The sequence below is a fragment of the Acyrthosiphon pisum genome, chromosome A1, assembly GCF_005508785.2.
Source record: "Acyrthosiphon pisum isolate AL4f chromosome A1, pea_aphid_22Mar2018_4r6ur, whole genome shotgun sequence".
Classification (NCBI taxonomy): Eukaryota; Metazoa; Arthropoda; class Insecta; order Hemiptera; family Aphididae; genus Acyrthosiphon; species Acyrthosiphon pisum.
The window spans coordinates 160,004,928-160,027,786 of record NC_042494.1 but is presented as its reverse complement, the minus strand read 5'-3'; the positions used below and the strand labels follow the sequence as shown (position 1 = coordinate 160,027,786).

The 22,859-nt window shown below is 27.5% G+C and overlaps 5 protein-coding genes across 5 annotated transcripts; 3 read left to right on the top strand and 2 right to left on the bottom strand.

Annotated features, from left to right (window-relative positions):
* The first annotated feature begins 1,171 nt into the window (after window positions 1-1,171).
* On the top strand, window positions 1,172-4,822 carry LOC100571266 (reticulocyte-binding protein 2 homolog a). Its single transcript, XM_003242972.4, has 13 exons — window positions 1,172-1,462; window positions 1,555-1,621; window positions 1,696-1,828; window positions 1,960-2,045; window positions 2,126-2,317; window positions 2,418-2,531; window positions 2,724-2,829; window positions 2,890-3,033; window positions 3,115-3,488; window positions 3,566-3,787; window positions 3,880-3,941; window positions 4,032-4,129; window positions 4,459-4,822. The coding sequence occupies exons 1-13, from the start codon at window positions 1,399-1,401 to the stop codon at window positions 4,528-4,530; spliced, it is 1,734 nt and encodes a 577-aa protein (XP_003243020.1). The 5' UTR covers window positions 1,172-1,398; the 3' UTR covers window positions 4,531-4,822.
* Window positions 4,823-6,050: 1,228 nt separating this feature from the next.
* On the top strand, window positions 6,051-10,531 carry LOC100162207. Its single transcript, XM_001952728.5, has 3 exons — window positions 6,051-6,561; window positions 7,941-8,146; window positions 8,768-10,531. Exons 1-3 carry the CDS (start codon window positions 6,418-6,420, stop codon window positions 9,321-9,323), a joined length of 906 nt encoding a protein of 301 aa, XP_001952763.1. The 5' UTR covers window positions 6,051-6,417; the 3' UTR covers window positions 9,324-10,531.
* A 66-nt stretch (window positions 10,532-10,597) lies between these two features.
* On the bottom strand, window positions 10,598-12,191 carry LOC100164278 (transmembrane protein 170A). Its single transcript, XM_001952724.5, has 3 exons — window positions 11,810-12,191; window positions 11,630-11,735; window positions 10,598-10,899 (listed from the first exon to the last, which is right to left on the bottom strand). The coding sequence occupies exons 1-3, from the start codon at window positions 11,901-11,903 to the stop codon at window positions 10,704-10,706; spliced, it is 396 nt and encodes a 131-aa protein (XP_001952759.1). The 5' UTR covers window positions 11,904-12,191; the 3' UTR covers window positions 10,598-10,703.
* Window positions 12,192-12,394: 203 nt separating this feature from the next.
* Window positions 12,395-17,774, top strand: LOC100166303 (craniofacial development protein 1). Its single transcript, XM_008182577.3, has 6 exons — window positions 12,395-12,690; window positions 13,013-13,163; window positions 13,228-13,328; window positions 13,990-14,146; window positions 16,407-16,634; window positions 17,291-17,774. Exons 1-6 carry the CDS (start codon window positions 12,630-12,632, stop codon window positions 17,385-17,387), a joined length of 795 nt encoding a protein of 264 aa, XP_008180799.1. The 5' UTR covers window positions 12,395-12,629; the 3' UTR covers window positions 17,388-17,774.
* Window positions 17,553-20,902, bottom strand: LOC100570521 (gamma-tubulin complex component 4). Its single transcript, XM_003242968.3, has 2 exons — window positions 20,063-20,902; window positions 17,553-19,155 (listed from the first exon to the last, which is right to left on the bottom strand). The coding sequence occupies exons 1-2, from the start codon at window positions 20,606-20,608 to the stop codon at window positions 17,887-17,889; spliced, it is 1,815 nt and encodes a 604-aa protein (XP_003243016.1). The 5' UTR covers window positions 20,609-20,902; the 3' UTR covers window positions 17,553-17,886.
* Window positions 20,903-22,859: the final 1,957 nt, after the last annotated feature.

Sequence of the window (22,859 nt, the reverse complement as noted above, 5' to 3'; positions counted from 1 at the left end):
TTATGATGGATATTATCGATTGACAATTATTATAGGTAACAGCAATTTAAACAAGCATACAATGTACATATTTTAGTATAATAACAGTGGGTGTATCAATTCAGGATTGTATGCAAATTATGTACCTAAAAGCGTAAAGATACATATATAGATATAGATATGTTTTTTGGAATTTATTATAAAAATATTCAGACAAATATGTTTATGATTTAAAAATCAAATAACCAGCAATTTTTAAAGGTAAAAATATCTTTTAAATCATTAAAAACTAATCCAAGATATCAAGATTTTTCTATATATTTTTTTCTTTATTATTATTTTGTTTTTCCCTCGCGCCCTGTCATTAGCTAATAAAATATCCCCATCAATAGATTTTTTGATTCTAGTCGTAATAAATTTAAGTGCAATGTATTATTAATATTAAGATGTATTAATGATGTTTAATAGTTATTAATATTTTCCATTTAAGTAATTAGTTATATTTCTGTTTTTGTACTTTGTATAGTTTTTTATTATTTTTTATTTTTTGTTTATTGTAATCAAAATATGTAAGTTTTCGTTCATGTAATTTGTCAACTGTATTATACCTTTTATTCAAAGGGCTCAAGCCCGTTAAATCAATTAAATAAATAAATAAATATTATGTTGAACACATTTTTTAATTATTATGCCTGTTTTTTTAAATTCAACAATATGGAATAATTACAATGTTTTTTCTCTTAGGTAAATTCGTATGTACGGAAATTCTTTAATAAATCACCTCATAAAACCCAATTCACTTAAATTATATAGGTATTAGTAGATATCTTAAACGAATTTTAAATTTATGATAAAATTTAAGATGGACAAAATACCACACACATGTTTAATTGGTATATTTATTTGGTATTATTATTTTTATTTTGTTGATTTGAATTAGGCAATACTAAGAGTTATAATAACATCTTTTATAAGTTTTTTATATTATATGATGCGCCGTGGCTATTAACTACTTTTTTAGAAACTATAGTTGTTAGAAACTTATCCTAAATGTATTTATACATTTTTGAAATTGCAGATAGGTATTATATATATTATACATGTAACTTTATTATGCATAAATTATATAAATGGTGGTAAAATATACGTATTATAAATTACAATATTACGTACACATACATTCACTTAAATTTAAATCATGCGAAATATTTAAACTACAGTATTATTTAGTATAGTGTCAACAAATGGTTACTATGGCTACGTATAATATGGTCAATATGTACAAGATTATTGACCCCATATGTATGCAGTCTTAAGGAGGAATAGTATCGTGTTTCGTATGTGCGTCATTATTGTTTTCTTTTGTGGCCAGATAAACACTGTTTCTCGCATGATCTCCATTATTTGTTCACTAGTTAAATGATGGTAGTGAAGTCGGTGTCGTTGGTCGAGTTAAAAAAACAACAATGGGCAAAAGAAAAGGGTAGGTAAAATATTTGTTAAATCATTGTACTATTATACGATTATTTTAAATTATTCAATTTTTTTTTTTTGATTTACAACCACATTTTTTAGAAGAACTGGTAAAATTAAACAATTACTGGAGAAATCAAAACACGCCGATTGTTTTCAATGATCAGAGGTATTCCAATTTCTAATAAAACAATTTGTGATCACGGCATCTTACTAAATATTATTTTTATTTTTCCATTTCAGGGATCATGTTATTTATCCGGAAATACGTTCAAATGACATTGATCGTCTAGCCACATACAAAGATTTACAAACACAAAAAAATTTAAGTTTTCCTCCAATTTCTCACGAAAATCAAAAACAAAACATACAAAACGTAAGATAATTCACTTTAAGTAATTTTTGTGACATTTGATTAAATACATTTTTAAATGTTTATTATAATTTATTATTCATTGTTTACCTACTATTAACACTTAACATTATTTATTTAAATAATATGCATAGAATACCTACATTAATAAAATCGAAAAAGATCTAAACATTGATACTGGACTGATGGATGATTCTAAACCAAAAAGCACTCATACTATGTAAGGGAAAAATAATTTATCTACAATGTTAAAACAATTTTGTATTTTGAATTAATAGACGTTTTACATTAAAATAAAAGATTAAACCGGACGTACACAATATCTAAAGAAAACAATACTAATGAAGGAGGAGGGGCACTAGAAAGACAAAAGTGGGATAAGCCATATAATGGTGGATTAAATACTTCAAATTTGAATTCAAATGAGAGAAAATATTTAGCCAATGAAAGAAATGAGACACCAGCTTGGGTAGAACATTCGTCAGAAAAACCGTAAGTAATGAGTAGGTAGATTTTAATAACTCGGAAGTGAAGACGTAGAATATTTTTATGAAGAGTAAATATATATTGGGTATAATTTAAATTTAAATAGTTCTGCAACAAACGAAATTGGAAAAACTCAATTCCAAGACACTCATAAAGCTTCAGATTTTGGAGGTAGCTGTGACACCTTAAGTTCATTAGATTCAAACAACGTTTATAACAGGTAAAATATATACTACAAATATTACTACATAACTAGATACTTGATAGCTTATATTAATAAATATTAGACAAATATAGGTGCGATGAATATTTATTAACTATTTATTTTTATATTAATACCAATACAAATATGCGGTATATAATACATTTTAAAATTAAATTGTTAATATTTGTTTGTCGTGTGACTGCATAGGACTTACTTGCTAGGGCAAAATATTCCATTGACCACTGAAGAATTAGCTGCTAGAGAAATTAAACGGCAAAAAGCAATGGAACTTCAAGAAGCTATAAAACAACAGGTGAACTGGTCCATAGTTAATAATTTGTAGCAATATTCTATTACTGTATTCTCAACATAGTTAAAAGAAAGACAATTAAAAAAAAAAGAAGAACTCGAAAAGAAAAAACAGGACGATTTAGTTGAAGAACGACGCATACAAAGGCAACAAGAAATTGAAAAGAAACGGCTAGAAGATGAGTTGAGACGACAAAGGGAAAAAGAAGTAAGCCATCGATTTATATTATGTAAAACTATCATAAAGAGAGATAAAATATTTTTTCATGAGTATATTGTATCCAAACAGTTGTGTGACGAACGCAAAGCAAAAGCGATGCAAGAAGTTTTGGAGAATGCACAGAAACAAGCAAAGGAGGACAAATCAAAACACATGCAAAAAAAACGACAAAATCAGGAAGAAATCAAAGAACAAATTTCCACTGAACCTGTAGTGGTAGTTAGTAATTGCAGTGAACCTAAGTTAGATCCCAAAGTTTGCCTAGAACCCAAGGCACAATCAAACGTACCGAGTCCAGTAGAGATTAAAGAGACCCCTAAGTTGCCAGACGTCGACGTGACACTTCAAACTTCACTCTCTCCACAAAACCGCCAAAAATTGTTGACGCCGAGCAAATTTCGGAGTCAGACCACTAGTGTTGCAATCCAAACCGATATTTTAAAGTAAATATATAAAATATAAATTAAACTAAAACGCTGTTCTTAGATTGGCCAGTCTTGCAAAATTACTATTGTTTCAGGAAACCCACGAAAACTTCAGTTGGTAGTGTATATCAAAAATCTATAGATTTGGACCAAAGGCCTAAGTGGGGAGTCAACAGACCAGAAGTACAGTATATCAAGCAAAGTGCCAAAGATCCGAATTACCAGTTGAAACTGAGACAAAAGTCGCCATGGACCAGACGGATAAGTAATGCAAATTCAGCAAAAACCCAATCACCAAACGTAAATGGACGAGCTGGGTAAAAATTTTTAAATTACTATGAAATGGTAAAATGTATTAGGCCATTATATAGGTATGTGTGTTCATGTGGTCATGTATATTTAAATGTAGCTTTACGTATCCAGACAATTATTCAAAAAAGACGTTTGCATACGGCCGGCCAAATTTTGCAGGTGTGTTGTGTGGAAAAATGACACCTACTTATTATTCGAATTACGTATTATGTATTAAAATACAAGTCACATTATTATAAAATGTTGCAGAAATGAAAAACAGTAATAGTGTTCCAAATAAAACTCCTTCGTTGTCAGAAAGCATATCGGTTAGTGATGTGTTATACCAATTATCATCGTTACGAAAAGTAAGAGTATAATATATTATTCATAGGAATAAATAAATACTTTGTTATTATAGTATAAAACATTCGAATAAATAATAATATTATAAACTTATTGATCGCTAATGCGTAAACAGTGTTTGGATTTAAAAATACCACCGATAATTATTATATAATATATTTTCATTATTTTTATTCAACTAAAAACATTATTATATATTTTAAATATAAAATATAATTGTATTATTAGATATAGCTATTATACAGTTGCTTGTGCACGAGAAACCTTAAAGCCATATAGTAGTAGGTATAGCTTATTAGTTGATAATTATTATTGTTTTGTTTGCATATAGGTACTGGAAACTAAACGAAAACATTGGAAAAGTGTTATTGCTGACGAATCGCCGTCATCGGATTCTTCGTGATTATTTAATATTAAATTTATAAATCATTAATATTACCTCAATATTAGTACTAGGAACTACTACAGACAACAGTAGAAAAAACATATCCGACAAACTAACTTTAAATACTAAAAAATATTAATAACATTAGTTTCATAAAAAAAATTGTTTGCCATACATATTTTTCCTTACAGTTTTAACATTTTCAAATAAAATGTATGAAAGAAGCATTGATAAATTATTTCAAAGGTATCTACATATAACTAGAAAACTACTTAACTTAAAAGTTAAAACGTTAAAAAATTTTTTTTCAATATCATTTTTTCTTCTAGTTAAAACATTTAATTTTGTTGAATTACTTATAAGTAATAGGTATAATTTTGCTATGTTAGAAGATAGTAGGTACTATCATAAATTAGACATTATTAAGTATTAAACTTCTAAAATGTACAACCTACGATTGTTATTTTTTAACTAGATATTTAAATTATATAGAGATGTGTATATACCTAATATTGTAAATAACGATTATTATATATATAAATACATTTATACATTATATTATAAACTTCTATAGTAAAAGCATGAAATATTGTGAAATTTTAAATTTAATTAAAAATTAAAAGTATAGGTAATTTACCACAGAAACGTATTTATAAAATTGGTTTAAGTTTTAAAATGTAGCTACGAAACAAAATTTAATGTTTTCAACATTATGTAATAAGTACCAATACCTATATTAATTATAATTATTGAATTATATTATATTAAAATATTATTATATCATAACTATATAGTACCTATATATTATTATATATATAATAATTTTATAATACATATATATTAGTCTTATAAGGTTAGAAATAAATTAAATGTGTTACATATTATATTTATTAATTAGTTATTTAAGAAAATTTAGTTTGTAATCGAACAAAATCATAAAAATACTTGAAGGCCAAAATGTTATATCATAAATTGTTATTTTTTTTTTATCATTATGGGGTTATATTGCATATAACTAATAGATCCATATATGATAATTATTATTTAATAATAATTATACACACACACACACACACACATATATATATATATAAAATATATAATATATATATATAATATGTATATAAATATTTAACCTTAAACTAAATATTATATCAATAAGAATACATTAATTACTTTTTTTCTCTAGCTCTTAGGTCCTATATTATATTACCTACTGAAAATAGATATTAATTACAATTCATTGAAAAAATTAAAACGATTTATACATTTCTGATACAAAAAAACATTTTTTACGTTAAAAGTATTAGCTACAAAATATGTTAAACAAAATAAATAAATTGTACTTTCTAGGTTCATATACGAAAATATGTTTTTTGGTTTTGATGATATTTTGATTATTGTTTTGAGTGCATGAGACTATTTATATATTTTTTATTTAATATTAGAATAAATATTGCTATATAAAACATAATATGAAACACACTTATGTATGATGTAGGTAGGTATATATTTTAGTCCTGTGGTGTTATTATACCTACTCAATTAAATTATTATTGTATAGGTTTGTATAATATTATAATAACACATAAACAGTAATCAAAACAATACACAAATTTGAATCTAAAGAAATTATATAGAAACGCTGTACCTACATTATATAGGTACAAATGTAGAGTTTTACTTTCAAAACGCGAACCATTACGATATGTAATATATTTAATACCTACCTGACGCAAATTATAAATTTGTTGGTCGTAAATTATTTAAGTATTTCTATGATGATCGGTTTGATAAGTACCTGTATATACTAATTTATTCATCTTTTTATTTGTTAACAGATCAAATACGCGATGCTTGAGAAATTATGACATTTATGGATTTTATTGAAACAATTACAAGAAAATGGCTTCACAAATTGAAGAGTTTCTTGCTAAAAAGAAAGAACAAACTACACTATTGGACTTACATAACTGTACTGCCAATTCAAAGGAGGAATTAAGAAAGCTTGTCGAAAAAGTGCCAGAGTTCAAGATAAAACCAGAAAAAGTAAATTTTAATTACTACCAAACGTAAAGCTTACGTGTACTGCCATAACATATTATAATATATTAATATTAATACAAGTCATATATGTCACAATATCATTGATATTATAATATAACTTAGTAATGTAACTAGGTAAGCCATAAGCGAAATTATTAATAAATGTAAATTTCAAAAAATCTTTGGAACTCGAAAGAATTATATATTAACTAGCTGAACCCGTGCACTTCGTTGCCCATTAAGTGTACCAACTATATGTGACTCAAATTTTGTTCAATTCGTTATTTAATATTCGGTGTATGGTTTCAAAATTAATCTTAACTTTTCCGTTGCCCAGAATAAAAATTCTGATTCGCAGCAGTACATTATCTGGTAGGCACGGACCCCGTGCTGTATGTACGTTAGTGTATGATTTAACTCCAAAGTATCAAAGTTATACCAAGTTTGTCGCATTCTACCTATGGTGGATTGATATAATCAACTAATACAAAATCCTAAACTAACCTACCAGTAAAAAAATTAGATGAATAAACACAAACGCATACAAAAAAATGCATTCAAATCGGTCTAACCATTTAGGAGGAGTTATTCAGTCACAACACACGTACAGTAGAATATTATTGCGCTTAGCAACACATTCTGCGATTCATTTTTATATTATATGAAATCAACAAACATGCCCGATTAACCAATAGCAACCAATATAATATAATGCACTGTTGCGCCACTGTTGTATTTTTGACATACAGATTTGAGATTTCCTACCTTTCCGGTGGATTTTCCTAAAATTGTTTTCGTAAAAACCTTCTCCTGGCAGTTACGAACATCTTAAAAAAAATTTGAGCCAAATCGGACCAGCCGTTCTCGGGTGATGAATTGTTATACATTATTGTCTCCATTTTTATATATATATAGATTTTAAATTATGAGGTTAAAAATACAAATAGGTTAGCAATCATATACCACCTACATTTTTTTGATCTTATAATAAATTTCTCTTTTAATATCGATGTTATATAAATAGATATTAATAAATAATAATCACATGTTTATAATATAATTACCTGTATTGAGCAATCATTTAATAATGTACCCACCTATAATCTATTACTATATTGCATAATCGCCTATTGGCATATCTAATCGAATACATATTAATTCCAGATTTTCAGCTATATTTTAAGTTAAGTACCTACAAAATAAAATATTTATCAAAAAGTAGTAGGTACTGAATATTCAGTTTTATTTTTAAAATACCTAGAGGTACTTATAAGCTACTTATAATTTAATATGCTATAATATAGGTATGTTTAAGACTACAAAATATTGTCAAATTAATTAATTTATTAAGTTATTACAAAATAATTGTCGATTTGTTTTAGAAACTGGGTGATATTAAGATAAGAGAAAAGAAATTCAAATTTAAACTGCCTAAGAAAGAAAGTAAAAAAATATTCCCATTTGCCGAACCAACGCCGTCAGAAATGAAAGGAGTATCATTAGACGAGCTGTACTCGGTAAATATCCCATGGAAAATGCTAACTTCTCTTCGCCCAAAATCAAAAATCGATGAAGAATATTTTTCGAGGTAACATTTAAAAAAAAATTACACCGTTTGCATTTTACCATGATGAATAGTTTTACCTATTATAAAAATAATAAATTTTATATGAGAGCGCTTTCAATGTCAATGATATAACATCTACCTATTTGAGGGTAGGTTACCTTAAAACAATTCAACAGTTTTATTTACATTAAAATATTACAATTTACAACAGTAAAAAGGTATTTACCTAAGAAGTCTATACGTATCTAGTTTTAAACAAAAATATTAAATTCCAAGTATCAGAAACTTTTTTTTTAAAAAGCATTCTTTTAAAGGTATCAGTTACTTTAGAAGAAACGTGATAAACTGATGAACAATAAAAAATCTAAAGAGTTAAAGAGTCTAAAGAGTACATATAAATGTATTTTTATGGCACTTTTACATTAAATCGTGGTTATATAATTACGTAGGTATTACATAAAATAGTAGTAAATAAACTATTATTATTATCAACTATAGGCGTTATAGACATATAATATATCGTCTATGATATAGGCGTATATTGAAATTTGATAATTAGGTAATCATAGGTACTTAATAATTAAGAATAATACAAAATGTGAAATTTGGTTAAAATTAAAAAATGTTATTTTTATACTTTAGACAAGTCGAACTGGGTACGGCTACGCTTAAAACCAGAAACGCGGAGAAAAAGACACCACGTGATAGTTTTCTGCGAAAAAAGAAAAACGCCTCCGGAGGAGTGGAGTCAAAGTTTTTGTCGTGCAAAGAATGCGGAATCGAATTTTGTACGGGCGAGAGCTGCAAAATATTCGACTACGATTCGTTCAAACGGGTTGCAGTGTCTGCCGCACAGACGACCACCGAACAGACGCAAGAGCCCGCTTCCCAGGAAAAAAAGTCGTCGAAAAAGAAAAATCCTAGCAAAGGACTTAATGCGAAATCGCGAGGGCCAGCGGTTAACGTTAAAAACGCACCGGCGAAGAAAAACAGCGAGAGAATTATAATCGGCGTGAACACAAAAAAAAAAAATTCTACCGCTGTTCCGGATAAATTAACCATCGACAAGTCCAACGTAAACGCCAAGACAATTATGAAGGATAAATTGTATTCATCGAAAGCTGATATGAAAAAAAACACTGTAACAAAGGAAAAGTCGTTAAAAAAAACACGAATTGTCGAAAAAAAAGAGCCGTAAAATATTATATTATTAATTTATATGCAAACAATGAGTAGGTACTTTTTATATATTTCTTTACAATAATTATTATTACGGAATACCTACTATTGTTATTTGTATTCTTACCAATGATTCTTTAATTTTTTTTCTCTTTGTTCGGTTTCATGAACAGTATAATAACCAGCATTATTTGCAAATTTTTATACTTCATTACAAAACAAATAAATTAAATGTTGGTACATTTTTATCTATATAAATAAAAATGAAATGCTGTTCGTTGGTAATCGCATCAATTGAGAACAACCGGATCAATTGGCTCAATTTTGTTTTTAATGTTCGTAATAGTTCAAATAAGGGTTTTACGGAAAGAAAAATGGTTACAGTTGGTTATATCTTACAGGTTATAATATTAATAGTAAAAATAATGAATGGATATTGGATATTAATATTTGTGTACCTATATAAAATATGGCTGCTATTAACTCGGGCAGATGAGGTAAAAGCATACCTTCATCAAAATATCAAATCGTCGCATTTATAGTCTTGAGTAACCTATCTTAAATCAAATATGAGTGTTGATTGTTTGTTTGTAGCTTATATAGGTACTCAAAAACTACTTGACAGATTTTGTGAAAATTTTAAATTGTTCTTAGAGATATCAGTCATATAGGTGTAGCTTGTGGGACTAAAGACACACCTGAAGTTTTATTTTTTCGATGGGCACCAAAATATGGGCCATAAATATTAAAGACTCCTCTAAAGTTTATTCTACCTAATTGCTGGAATTTGGAAGAACAGCGTATTCCAGAATTGGGACATGCATTATTCAATTTATATATTACATTTTAATTTGATTAATTATCCCATTAATGTGATATTCGCATAACTTTTTCTAATCATAATTTATTATGATTATGAAACAACATTTCAAAAGAAATCAATTGCAGTTATAGTATCATTGAATGAATTATGTTTGGAAAAAATAATTTAGATGATTGAAAGATGTTTAAAATACAATATTTGTTATTATTTTTCTGTGAATTACCGGGAAATAAATTTAAAATCATTTTCTGTTCAATTTATTTAATTTGTAATTTAATTGGAACACATTGTCTACAGTGACCTAAATGATCTATTTATAAGATAAGCGTGTGACTTTTCTATTAATTTAATAACTAAAACTGATATTGCTTCTAATATACATGTATAGTTACAAAAGCATAAAAGCAAATATGTATATTACTTTCAACATTCTATTTTATTTATTAAAAAATAAATATGTACAATTTTGTTGCATCACAATATGTATTTATTAATATATACCACGCAAATATACAATAATTTATATTATATTATATACAAATATATAAGGTATGTACAAATTATGTTTCAATTGTTCTATAATGTAGCTAATATTCTTGTAAAACCTACAGCTGCTGAGAGTAGTGTCTGTCCAACTCCCCAAAACATTGCATACAATGGTTGCATTTGAATACTAGATGCTCGATAGACAAAAGCTATGGTAGCACTGCTAACTATGCCTGAACTAAGTGGAGCAAATATTCCAACCAATAAAATGAACAATGGAAAAAACCTAAAACATAAGTAAATCATAAATGAGTATTAAGACTAACATATTAACAAAATAGTAATGAGTAACCTTATAATATTAAAATATTATAAAACAAATTTTAAATTTCTAAAAAAAGGTAATAAAATGTAAAATAAAGAAAAAATATATAAAAAATCAAGTTAAGTGTTGGTAATATGTGGCTTTTTAATCAATCCTTTTCATGTCTGTACTAACCTTAATACCTATTATGCATTTCTCTTAAAGATTGTTTGTTTCATATAAATTATAAATAAAAATATTTTTTTTTTATAATTTCTTAAATTGCATCTCTAGAATAATACAGAAAAAATAATATATTTCTTATATATTGATTTTCTTACATTTACCAATATTCAAATATTTATTTTTAAGGAGTCGAGTGGATGATGGGGTCAATAGTGCTGTGCTAACTAACATTGGTGCCTTAGGCCTGGACAATAATATTCGACGCTCCTATTCAACATAAGTACATTTTTGAACATAAAACAAAAACAATTTTAAGACAATTTTCTCATTTGCCCCTCTACCTTGGCACGGCCTTGATGGTCAAATGTAATATCTACCACTCATCCCCCTCCCCAAGTATGAAACTATCAAATCAAATGTTATATGGATGTCATTGCCAGGAAGTTGGTTTGGAGGAACAGTCATTCAATAATATTTAAGACATCAATTTAGAACAAACCAAAATTAAATCAAAATATTATCTTACTTTCCAAAATTATGTTTATGGAGTGTAGCGAAAGCAATTATCGCAGCTACAGTATGGACAATAGCAGATGAGAATAATGCCCACAAAAAAGTTTGATACCACATTTCTGAAAAATGTTAACAAAAAAAATTAACATTGATTTATATTGGTGAAATGAATTTACATTTTTTAATGGATTACCAGGAAATGTACTAAGGGGTCGTTGAGATGCTAAACCAATAACATTGGAGATCGGAACAAGTTCAGGATTCTTGAAATCGTTGAGTGGCATCATTTTTCAAATAGGTACAATCTTTCGTTTGAACAAACAATAAAACGCTTTCAAACCATTAAATAGTGTAGGTAGTTTACTAGTTTACAAATTATAAAATTGTAACTAAATGTCTTGTACTATTATTTTCCAAACAGTCCAATAACTATGAAAGAATTATTAAATTTTTACATTCGTGCGTATACCAATTGTTAAAACTACAGCTAAATGTTTAAAGTTTAATTTAACTTAATACAAACTTAACAATTGAAATTAATTTGAAACTCCATCGATTCGTTTTTCAATTTTTTTACTTATCATCACGGTTATAGATACCAGCCGTGTTTATCATTAAATTTTTGTTTTTTTTTATGATAACGGATATTATATTTTTATTTTTTATAACAAAATCCGAAACACGGTTTAAGAAATCTATAACCGTGGTAGCTCGCACGATTTAAGAGATAGTACTATCTTAATTCGTGGATCCGACCACGATTAAAGATATCTTTAATCGTGGTTCCGACACAGTTCCGACTTTCGAGTTCGGCACCTCTAAGCTCTATTTGCTCTAACACTCGGCAGTGAGCTAGGCACTGACACGGGCTTGGCAATCTTGCGTTCACACTATGAAAATTGAGAACCTAAATCAACCCATTCAGTATTTATTTTAATATTCTAATATTTTGTTATTTAATAACATTGAATTGAACTGCTTAACCTGATAGACGACAACATTGGAATTACATAATGGATTCTCAAGATTATTCCGACAGCAGCGATGAAAATGATTCGGACTATAAACCACCAGGTATTAATTATTAACATCTTAATGAAATTATATTTTAGAATTCTCACTAGTTATTAAAATCCATTTATTACCGTTAAAATATGTATACAATTAATTCAATCACGGTACATACCTAATGTTTGGTCCATTATAAAGAAAAATAGTCTTCAAATGTATTGATTATGATGAATTTCTAAGGACTAACAAACATAATACCCTATTTTATCATTAAAATATATGATTCAGTTTTAAAAATTAAATATTTCGGTTTAAACTATTTATTGTGATGTTTTAATCATTTTTTTATTTATTTATTCTGATTCATAAACATATTTATCACTAGGTGAAGATGAAAAATTATCAGAAGTTGATTCCGATGATCCAATTGAAGATGATGAGGATAGCGTCAGTACATCTGCTAAAAAATCAAAGAGAACTAATAAGAAACCAACTAAGACTGGAAAAAGAAGCTCACTAAAGAAATCTAAAAAAATGTAATACTTAATTGTTTTTTAGGTTTAAAATATTAAATCATGTTTATTTTGTTTACTTTTCAAGAGTAATTGATGATGAAGCTATTGAAAAAACAAAAGAAGAGGTAAATACTCTTCTTAATTCCTCTGAAGATGATAAAAAGCGTTTGGATGCTTTGTGGGAAGGTATTAATTCATTTTATTTTTTTTATTTTTTTATTTTTATTCATATGAATTAACGCCATTCGGCTTTTTTACAAACAAGATATATAGTAGGACATATTATATGTATATAGATTAACTAAATATAGTAAATTAATGATAGTAATAATAAAGTAACAAAGTAACAATATAAAATTATACAAACATTAATGTGCCCTTGGTACTAGGGATTTACTATTATTGGTAATGAACATCATTTTTATGATTGGGGAATTTTTAGCAAAATTTGTTTTGTTTATTGGCGGGTAAAAATAATCTTGTGACCTAGTATTGCCAGGAACACGAATGCAGAGTTGTTCTAGTAGACGGGGGGCGTCAATGAGCCCTTCTAATAATTTAGTAGTAAAGTTAATACACAATTTATTACGGCGCTCTGATAGTGGTTCCAGTTTCAGTATTGCATTAATAGGCCCATAATCGTGCGGATGGTGAGTAATATTAAGACAGAGACCTGCGAAAACAAGAAAACAATTTTTGACTTTATCAAGTCGTAGAATATCTTTTTTGGTATTTTATATTAATAATTAGTATTTTAAGATCTAACCAACTAGTAGTCTAAAAATAATAATTTATAAAATATAGGGTAAGAGTAACATATTTGAACTAATTTCTGTTTTACTTTTAGAATTTCAACGACCTATAACAAAAAAGTCTTCCAATACACCTATTACCAGTGAAAATAAATCTAAATCAAAAGAATCCATAAACGTTTCTGATAAACCAGAAACAACCAAAAAAAGGAACTTTGAAGCATTATTTGACATTTCTGAGTCATCTAAAAAGTAAATACATATATATTTTTTATTATTCAACTTTTAAACTAAATTTAATTACCGTAACTTAATAAGTCTTTATAACTGATATAATGAATGCTGACCCCCATGGCCCGTAGTTTGTGCTTCCACTACTTTAATTTATTTCATCATGTATTATAAATTGATTATATAAATAAAGTTAGCCTTACAATATAAAAAATCGGATATGTGGATGTCGCTCTGCTGTACAGTAGGTTACAAGTGGGTCAATGTATAATGGATTGTGTTAAACTTGAATTCAATGATATAATATCATTACATAAGAAAAACGATTCTGAGTGGAGATGGTTTGTCAGTCTGGATTTTTTATATTGGTATTATTTATTATTGCCTGTAAGTTGAATTAATATTATACATTTATTATTTTTTATTCGTTGCTGTTGTGATATACAAAGCGTTTTATTAAAGCAAAATTAAAATCCCATTTTTAGCGGTTTTTCGTAATTTTTTGGTAGTTTTTCCTGTGACATTAAATAACTATTGAGAAAATCGAAAAATTACCTCCCTAAAGTACCATATTGATCCAATTTGCTAAAATATAAGGTACTATAACATATTATGTTGAAATCGAAGCACTCCTTCTGGAAGAAATTTTGTGTACAAGATAAAAATAAAATAAAAAATAAACACCATTGTAAAACCACTAGCTTCCTTGCTTCGCTCAGAATCTAAAAAATTAAAATTAAATAGCACATATTATACATAATTTAATAATTAAAATTTTTTTATGGATTTATGATTTGGATAAAAAATTCTGCTTGGCACATGACTGGCACCGTTAATTTTTCGAGCTCCCAACTATAGTTTAAAATTTAAATTAAGCTTTTAAATGAAGAATTATTCTTTTTTTCTATCCACATGTATGATTACATTAGTACATCAAAAGATAACATAACATTATCATACATAATATACTTAAAATCTTTGTTTGTCAAATACTGTAACACAATACTATAACCCAGAGATATTCAAACTGTGCATAGCGGCTCTAATGAGTGTCATGAGTATTTATTACGAGGACGTAACACTGGTATATGTTATCCCCGTCTTACTAGTGCGTAACATAGGAAATTTACGTCCAGCAGAACAGTTGTAGTTTAAACGTTAGAGTGAATTGACCTATTATGTAACTTGATGGCAAGAATATTATTTGTGTTGGTACGTTGTTTTTTTACAATAATTTAGTTTTTAAGTGAGTTATGAACATTTTTAATTTACAGTATATTCTATACGCATAACTTGCTAAAAAATTTAACCATTGTAAAAAACCAACAACAAACACAGATAATATTCTTACCATCGAGTTTCATAATAGGTCAATTCACTCTAATTTTTAAACTAACAAAGTTGTTACACGTGTTCTGCTTAGCGTAAAATTTGCTGTTACACACTTATAAAACGGAGACAACAAATACCAGTGTTACGTCCTCTTAAGGAAGCTGTAGGACAGAAGAAGAAAAAAATAACGATTAATATATTATTTTATTCTAAATGTAAAACATTTAATTTAAATTGTTTAAACATAATTTAATGTATAATTGTCCTCCTATTTTTAACTCTTTCACTGTTCTAGACGTATTATTACATTCCTGTATTTTATAATATTATTATTTGCTTGTACAATATTAAGAGACCTTGGCTCGCATTATTTTAAACATAAATTATTAGATCATAATATAGAATATAGATCTTTATTAAATAATTTTAAAATTTTATTTTACGTAGCATATGCAAGTTGCAGAGCATAAATAGTGTAGCAGTGAAAAAGTTAATAATTTGAGACTCCAAAATGTTGTGAAGACAAAGGAGCCGTGAAATGATAAAGTTTGAATACCTCTGCTCTAACTTAATTATTATTGTTATCGTGATATATAGAAATTAGTGACTTAACTTAGGCATTATTATGTTAAATTAAAGTTTCATCTGATCACTTACATTTAAGAAGGTTTACAAGTTTTTATTTTTGTGCGCATAAAGTATAAGTTCAACTTATAAAATATTTATATCTAGGTACTTATTAATACCTAGTCAATTTACTTGGTTTATTTAAAAGATTAAATTAATAACGAATATAAATAAAGTTGTATTATTTAATTAAACCATAATACATTAATGAAAAATATGAAATCGTTCATTAGTTACTAAAAATAAACTAAATTTATATTATGATTATTTTAGATTCTGAATAGAACAATGAATGTATTTTTTAAATGTTTTTATTTTTCAGAGTGGAGAATAATTATGACAATACAAGTTCACCTAAGTCTCCAGAAACTAAAAGTGAGGTAGCCTCTATTGCTACAAGACCATCAGGCGGTTTAGCAACTATATTGAGTCAAATAGGAAAAAAAAGTAAACTGACGGTTTTAGAAAAATCCAAACTAGATTGGGATGGTTACAAAAAAAAGGAAGGAATTGTTGAAGAATTAGTCACACACAATAAAGGAAAAGATGGGTTGGTGTTTAAATTTATTATTTATTATAAATAGGGCAGAGGACTTGTAGCATTTGCATATTTTTTTTGCACAGCCACAAAAATAGCAGAGTGCGAAACAAATACGTTTCATGCTTCCACAAAGCTAGTTTTGAAATTTTATTGTGCATATAAATGCATATTTTACGTTTTTTTTGGTTTGTAGGGCATATTTTACACTTATGTACGCTATTTTATATTTTTTGAGACATATTTTACTTGAATCGATTTTTTCCACAGTGACATTTTTATTTCAAACAATACAGTCAAAATTATTGGATAAAAATGTATTTATTTTTAATTTTTGTCGTTTAATATGGTTTTTGACTGTGCTCGGGCACACATTTTTCTTAGAAGCGATAACGATTTTAACGTAAACTATACCTACGACATCACCACCACAGATACGTGTGTACACCATGCAGGCTTTTATTCGATTAGGATAAATAAATAATAATGTTAATGTATCATGTATTTATTATTTAAATAAAAAGGCTAAAAAAAATTTTAAGTGCATATTTTAATTGCATATTATGGGGTTTTTTAGTGCATATTTAGAGCTTTTTAGAGCCACAAGCCCTCTGCCCTAATTATAAACATTAAGAAATATTATTTAATGGGTTATATTTTTATTTTAGGTACTTAGAAAAGCAAGACTTTTTGGAACGGACAGATTTACGACAATTTGAATTGGAAAAAGCAATGAGAGCTGCCAATAGATCGCACAGAAGTTAAATATCATTTATTGTATATTATATCAATAATCCTTAGTATTTATATAATTGGTTTTAAACATTTAAATCGTATTAAATTTAAATTAATATACTTTCCTTTTTTTTTTTAAAGTAAATTAATAATAGTTAATTTTACATGATACCAGGTAGTTAAAAATGCAATGTCTGTATTTATAAATTAGTTTATTATATACAAACAATTAATTTGAAGAAAAAAAATATTGTAGAATATTTTAAGACAATTATTGATACATAATAAACCGCTAGACTTAATACATTTATACTTTTTATGTGTAATTAAGACATATTCATATTAATTATTTTTAATAAACAATATATATTTAAGTATCTACATTTAAAATATAAACAAAATATTTTTTAATCGAAATTCCATATTAATGACTTTAAAATTTAGTATTTACAATTTTTTATGACGTTTCCTAATCTCAAAAAATATTATCTCCTTGTGACTGTAAAATGAAAATGAAGTCACTTTATTTTTAGCTATCACTAGATATTGCTTGAAGAAACCAGTTATTATAATTTAACCTAACAATAAATTGATTTGGTTTTGGAGTAACATGGATTTCTCTAATTATATTTATCAATGTGACTAATTTATTTGGTTTTTTGGTAAAAAGTAAATTTAATTCTTCAAAACACTGTTTATATTGTGGATTTAACGCAGCCGTAATGTCAGTCATATACCTGCAATAGTTTTCGCACATATCTAAAATTCTATTAAAGCCCAAGTAAACTTCTTCCATGTACAAAAAAGAATCTCTCATGATATTTGTCTGGAATATATCGTGTATGTGCTTAATTGTTTGAAAATCATTGGCATTGGTTAATTTCTCCAAGAGAAGAAAATATTCATCTTCGATGACATCCAACTGAAGGTAACTGTAAAGAGTATCTATTAAGAATGATAATTTAGTTTTTAGCTGGACATTATGAGCATTTATTTCATAAGATTTTGATTTTTTTTCAATCCAAACGTTGTGCAAATTTGTTTGCACTCTTTTGATTCGTGATAGAAATGCAAACAATTTTGAATAATTTTTTTGAACAGAGCTTGTAAATATAAATTGTAGTGGCCATTTGGTTTCAAAAGTGACTTTAATCTTTGTCCACGTCGTTTCATCAACTTCTTCATCTTCTAATGAACTGAAACCAAACACTTGATTCACAGATTTGTGCATTTTGATATCTTGAGCTGTATTAATAAATGCCACCTTAACAGCACGTAAACTATGCTCAGATTTCAGAGATAAACTGCACATTTTATTTAAAAAGTGTTTATAAAACTCTCCATTACCCAGCAAATAAAAATCTCTAACCAACTTCATATGATAGGAAAAACTATCATTATTAAATGATGCTTTTAACATAAATTTATCCACAACATTATAAAACTTGTCAATTACTTTGACAAATTCATTTTTAGTAAACAAGGGCACGTTTACTAAATTTAATAAATCAGAAAACAGTTCATCTTTTTTGTGTCCATACAACTGTATAGAAATATCCTTGTAGTTTATCAATGACGATTGGTTATTTGAATGTTGCAAACTTTTTATTACATCACCAATTCTTGTTATTTTGCTTGCAGTTGAAAGAGGAACAAAAGATGGCATTAAACTGGGTAATAAAGAAAACTGTTTAAATTCTTTACTGCTTTTAGAATATTTGGATTCAATGAAGAACTCATTGTGAGGATCAAAAATCACTCCGTGTGCGAAAAATGTGTTCAACTGCGATATTAACACCTATAATAAATTAAAACTCTTAAAAAAAAGTTAACAAAGGGGGATATTAAATTATTTACATTTTAATTAAATTATAATTTTAAATTGTGAAATATTTAAAAATGTTATGTTCCTAGTTCCTTGACTTCACTCAAGTGTTAAGCCATGTTTGGCATGAGGGCCTTCATCACTCATTTTCAGTATACTGTGAAGTTTAACTGTCCCATCTCCACTATTTAAAAGCAAGTGTCCCACAGGGTAACATTTTAGCTCCAACTTTGTACAACCTATTCTCCTATGTTATTCCCCACTCAGATAATACCATTTTGCCTTTGCTGGCTTCATCTCAATTCTCAACTTATGTTAACCCAATTCAAGCCTCGAGTTACTTCAAACTCACCTAAAGAAACTACAAAACTGTTTCAATCTTAGGAGAAATACGATAAATGCAAGCAAATCAGCCCATATAATTTATCCCCTGCATCCCATTGCCAACAGTCTAATTTCAGATAACAATCACATAATTCCTCAACAATTAGTTACCAGATGCTTAGTATGAAGACTAGAATAGGGAGACCAAACTCCGCTTCTAATAAATAAGTCGCACAATTAAACGGCCACAAGGTGCGCTGCATACAGGGTTATTGTTCATGGTTTTTGGAAAATATATGCATTTCTTGAATTATGACCCTTCTTAGATCTTATAGCTTGTACGATTACGCATTTATACCCCCTTCAAATCAAATTCTGTCCGTATATCATTATTTTCAAACAATATTTGTATTTAGTTTACCATATATATATTGTAAATATTTTCATTATAGTTGAAAAAAAAAATGATAGATAAGTATAAGATAAATTAGGTAGGTATGTAGATTAATATTTCTATACCGTTATAAATTTATAATATAGATGCCTATAATATTACCTGTAAACATTGGTTGAATATGAGTGATAATTGAACTTTGTTGTCCAAAAATTCCATACATACTGCTTCGTATATGAGATTCAATATTTGTCCGCCATGTAATTGAGAAAGTTCAATTTGATCTAAAATATTATTAACTGCAACAATCAATGGTTTATGTTGTTCGACTTTTCTCAATGTTTCGGTCAATAAACATTTATTTTCTTTGTTATTTGATAAATTTTTTTCAATATCATTTACACAGTCACGGTATGTTTTCAAGGCGATTAACATACCATCGACAAAAGCTTCAAAGTACAAACCCTGTCTGTTTGATTCTGATTCTTTGTAAATACTCTGCAATCGGTTAAATGATACAATAACAGTGTTAAGTTTCTGATACTCTTCGGCCAAATGTAAGAAACACTTCAACAGCCGCTTGTCTTCAGTGTTCAAAATTATATACTCATCATCTGTGAAATTGCTGTCATTGTCGACAATACACTGTAATATTTCTGATTTGTGGCCAAGTAGAGTAAATAATATATCAGGAATTAAACATTCCATTGTATTTGTTTACCTTATATTATAAATATAATTTTGTACAATTCAGACTTATTAATTTGTCACCATATGTACAAATGTATGATTATAAAATATTATTTATTTATTGTATATTGTATTATTATAATATTATAATGATAATTTTTATAATTGGTCAATATTATTCAGTTATTATTTACAAGTTAGTTGTTAGAAGTTTTAAGTTTAATGTTTATAGATCATATTAAAAACATAAAGAACATGTTCAAGTTTTAAATACAGTTAAATACAGTTTAAAAAACTTTCATGAATAAAATATAAACAATAACAGTGATAAATAATAAAATGTTATCAAAAAACAGATTTAAAATGATAACACACTTAAAAAAATTTTAATATTCAATGAACTAGAATTCCGAGCACGATTAAAGATAATATACCTATTTAAGTATATCTTTAAGAGGATGCTACCCATGGATTTGTTGTCTCTGTCTTACACACATACGACATAGCAAATTTTCGTTCACTAGTTTCAATAGTGAACTGTTAGTTTTGATATTAGAGTGATTTGACCTATTATTAATTTTCTAGATAATAACATTATCTGTGCGTTGGCTTTTATTCGATATTTTAATTTTCAAGCGAGATATGAGCATTTCAAATTTTTGATACTTCACATACCCATATCTTGCTTGAAAATAAAAATTTTGAAAAATCAGCAACGCTTAAGCACAGATAATGTTCTTACCTAAAAGTTTTAAAATAGGTCAATTCACTATAGTATCAAAACTAACAGCACACTATTGAAACTTGTGAACGACAATTTGCCATGTCGTGCGTGTGTAAGACGGAGACAACAAATGTATGGGTAGCGTCCTCTTAATCGTGATTCCGGGGCAGGGCATTCTTATTTCTTATAGGTACCTACTACAGAATAGGTTCTAGCCAAGCGCTAAGGAATTAATGATTAAAGAAGGTTTAGACTATAGATATCACCTACCGGTTATTTATATGGACATTAATAACAGTTATTATTATTTATTTAATATTGTTTTTTTTTTTTATCAATAAACGATGTTACATATTAAGCGGAACTGCTGAGGTAATCTTATATACTTATATCATATATACATTGTATATAATAATATGATCTAAGGAGGTATACAGTGAAAACTGTCTAAAGCGGAATCGCATGTGACCAACAAAAAATTCCGCTTTAAGCAGTTTTCCGCTTTATTCAATAAAACGGAAAAATTTATTCAATTCAAATAAATACCAAAGAATATTTTTCAAATTATTGTTTTAAATAATATAATTCATTACAATTAAACTAAAATGTTGGTTTTATAATTCATTAAATTTAAACTAAAATATAGGTTTTTTATTACATATAACATACTAAATTAAATATAACGTACCTACATATAAACATTTAGAATTTCCAAAAATGATGAAGAGTTTTTTGTTTTGTCCCGGTTGCTGCTATTTTTTCTTCTGTGTGTTGTTTGATCGATGAAACCATCATCATCCTGTTGATCAACAGCAAAATATAAGTACGAATATGTACCTATAGAACAATTTTATCTTCTTTAGGTGTCTATCACTATTCAACGATGTACCTACATTGTACATAGGTACGCAAATCGGCATATCTATATTTTATAGGTACCTTATTTTTGGTTTAGATTTGACACGCGCATGTCGTTTTTCCGGTTTATGCAAGGTTTTTACTTGCATGGGACTTACAAAATCGTTCCGTTTCCGCGTTATGAAGGTTCCGTTTTATTGGGGTTGAGCGTCTATATAAAACTATAGGAACGTGCCGGGACCATAGAAAAATTCCGTATTGGATAGTTTTCCGTATTATTCAGGGTCCGCTTTAGACAGTTTTCACTGTACAACACATCTCAATATTTACTATACTATATTCAAGTTATTTAGGGTGCTTTAAGTCCGATCCCTGTTGATTATATACCCAGAATAAAATCTGTGAAGTAAATTCATTTGAGAGAATTTAGAAACACTATAAAACCCGATCAAAAAATATTTTTATACAGATCATATTACAAAAGGTGGGTAAGTGGATGTCGCTCTGCTGTACAGTAGGTTACAAGTGGGTCACTGTTTAATGGATAGTATTAAATTTGAATTCAATGATATAATATCACTGTATAAGAAAAACGATTTCAAGCGGAGACGGTTTGTCAGTCTGGGTATTAGACATACCTATTATAGGTATACTTATCTATAGTATTAAAAAAAAAATTTATCAATA

What these genes read in the sequence shown, in the direction of transcription:
- LOC100571266 (XM_003242972.4), top strand. Translation starts at nt 1,399, where the DNA reads ATGATGGTAGTGAAGTCGGTGTCGTTGGTCGAGTTAAAAAAACAACAA. An exon ending in ACAATGGGCAAAAGAAAAGG is followed by an intron (nt 1,463 to 1,554) that starts GTAGGTAAAATA and finishes CACATTTTTTAG; the next exon opens with AAGAACTGGTAAAATTAAAC. An exon ending in AAAAACAAAACATACAAAAC is followed by an intron (nt 1,829 to 1,959) that starts GTAAGATAATTC and finishes TAATATGCATAG; the next exon opens with AATACCTACATTAATAAAAT.
- LOC100162207 (XM_001952728.5), top strand. Translation starts at nt 6,418, where the DNA reads ATGGCTTCACAAATTGAAGAGTTTCTTGCTAAAAAGAAAGAACAAACT. An exon ending in TCAAGATAAAACCAGAAAAA is followed by an intron (nt 6,562 to 7,940) that starts GTAAATTTTAAT and finishes GATTTGTTTTAG; the next exon opens with AAACTGGGTGATATTAAGAT. An exon ending in GATGAAGAATATTTTTCGAG is followed by an intron (nt 8,147 to 8,767) that starts GTAACATTTAAA and finishes TTTATACTTTAG; the next exon opens with ACAAGTCGAACTGGGTACGG.
- LOC100164278 (XM_001952724.5), bottom strand. Translation starts at nt 11,903, where the DNA reads ATGATGCCACTCAACGATTTCAAGAATCCTGAACTTGTTCCGATCTCC. An exon ending in ACCCCTTAGTACATTTCCTG is followed by an intron (nt 11,736 to 11,809) that starts GTAATCCATTAA and finishes AACATTTTTCAG; the next exon opens with AAATGTGGTATCAAACTTTT. An exon ending in CATAAACATAATTTTGGAAA is followed by an intron (nt 10,900 to 11,629) that starts GTAAGATAATAT and finishes CTTATGTTTTAG; the next exon opens with GTTTTTTCCATTGTTCATTT.
- LOC100166303 (XM_008182577.3), top strand. Translation starts at nt 12,630, where the DNA reads ATGGATTCTCAAGATTATTCCGACAGCAGCGATGAAAATGATTCGGAC. An exon ending in TTCGGACTATAAACCACCAG is followed by an intron (nt 12,691 to 13,012) that starts GTATTAATTATT and finishes ATTTATCACTAG; the next exon opens with GTGAAGATGAAAAATTATCA. An exon ending in CTAAAGAAATCTAAAAAAAT is followed by an intron (nt 13,164 to 13,227) that starts GTAATACTTAAT and finishes TTACTTTTCAAG; the next exon opens with AGTAATTGATGATGAAGCTA.
- LOC100570521 (XM_003242968.3), bottom strand. Translation starts at nt 20,608, where the DNA reads ATGGAATGTTTAATTCCTGATATATTATTTACTCTACTTGGCCACAAA. An exon ending in TATTCAACCAATGTTTACAG is followed by an intron (nt 19,156 to 20,062) that starts GTAATATTATAG and finishes AATTTATTATAG; the next exon opens with GTGTTAATATCGCAGTTGAA.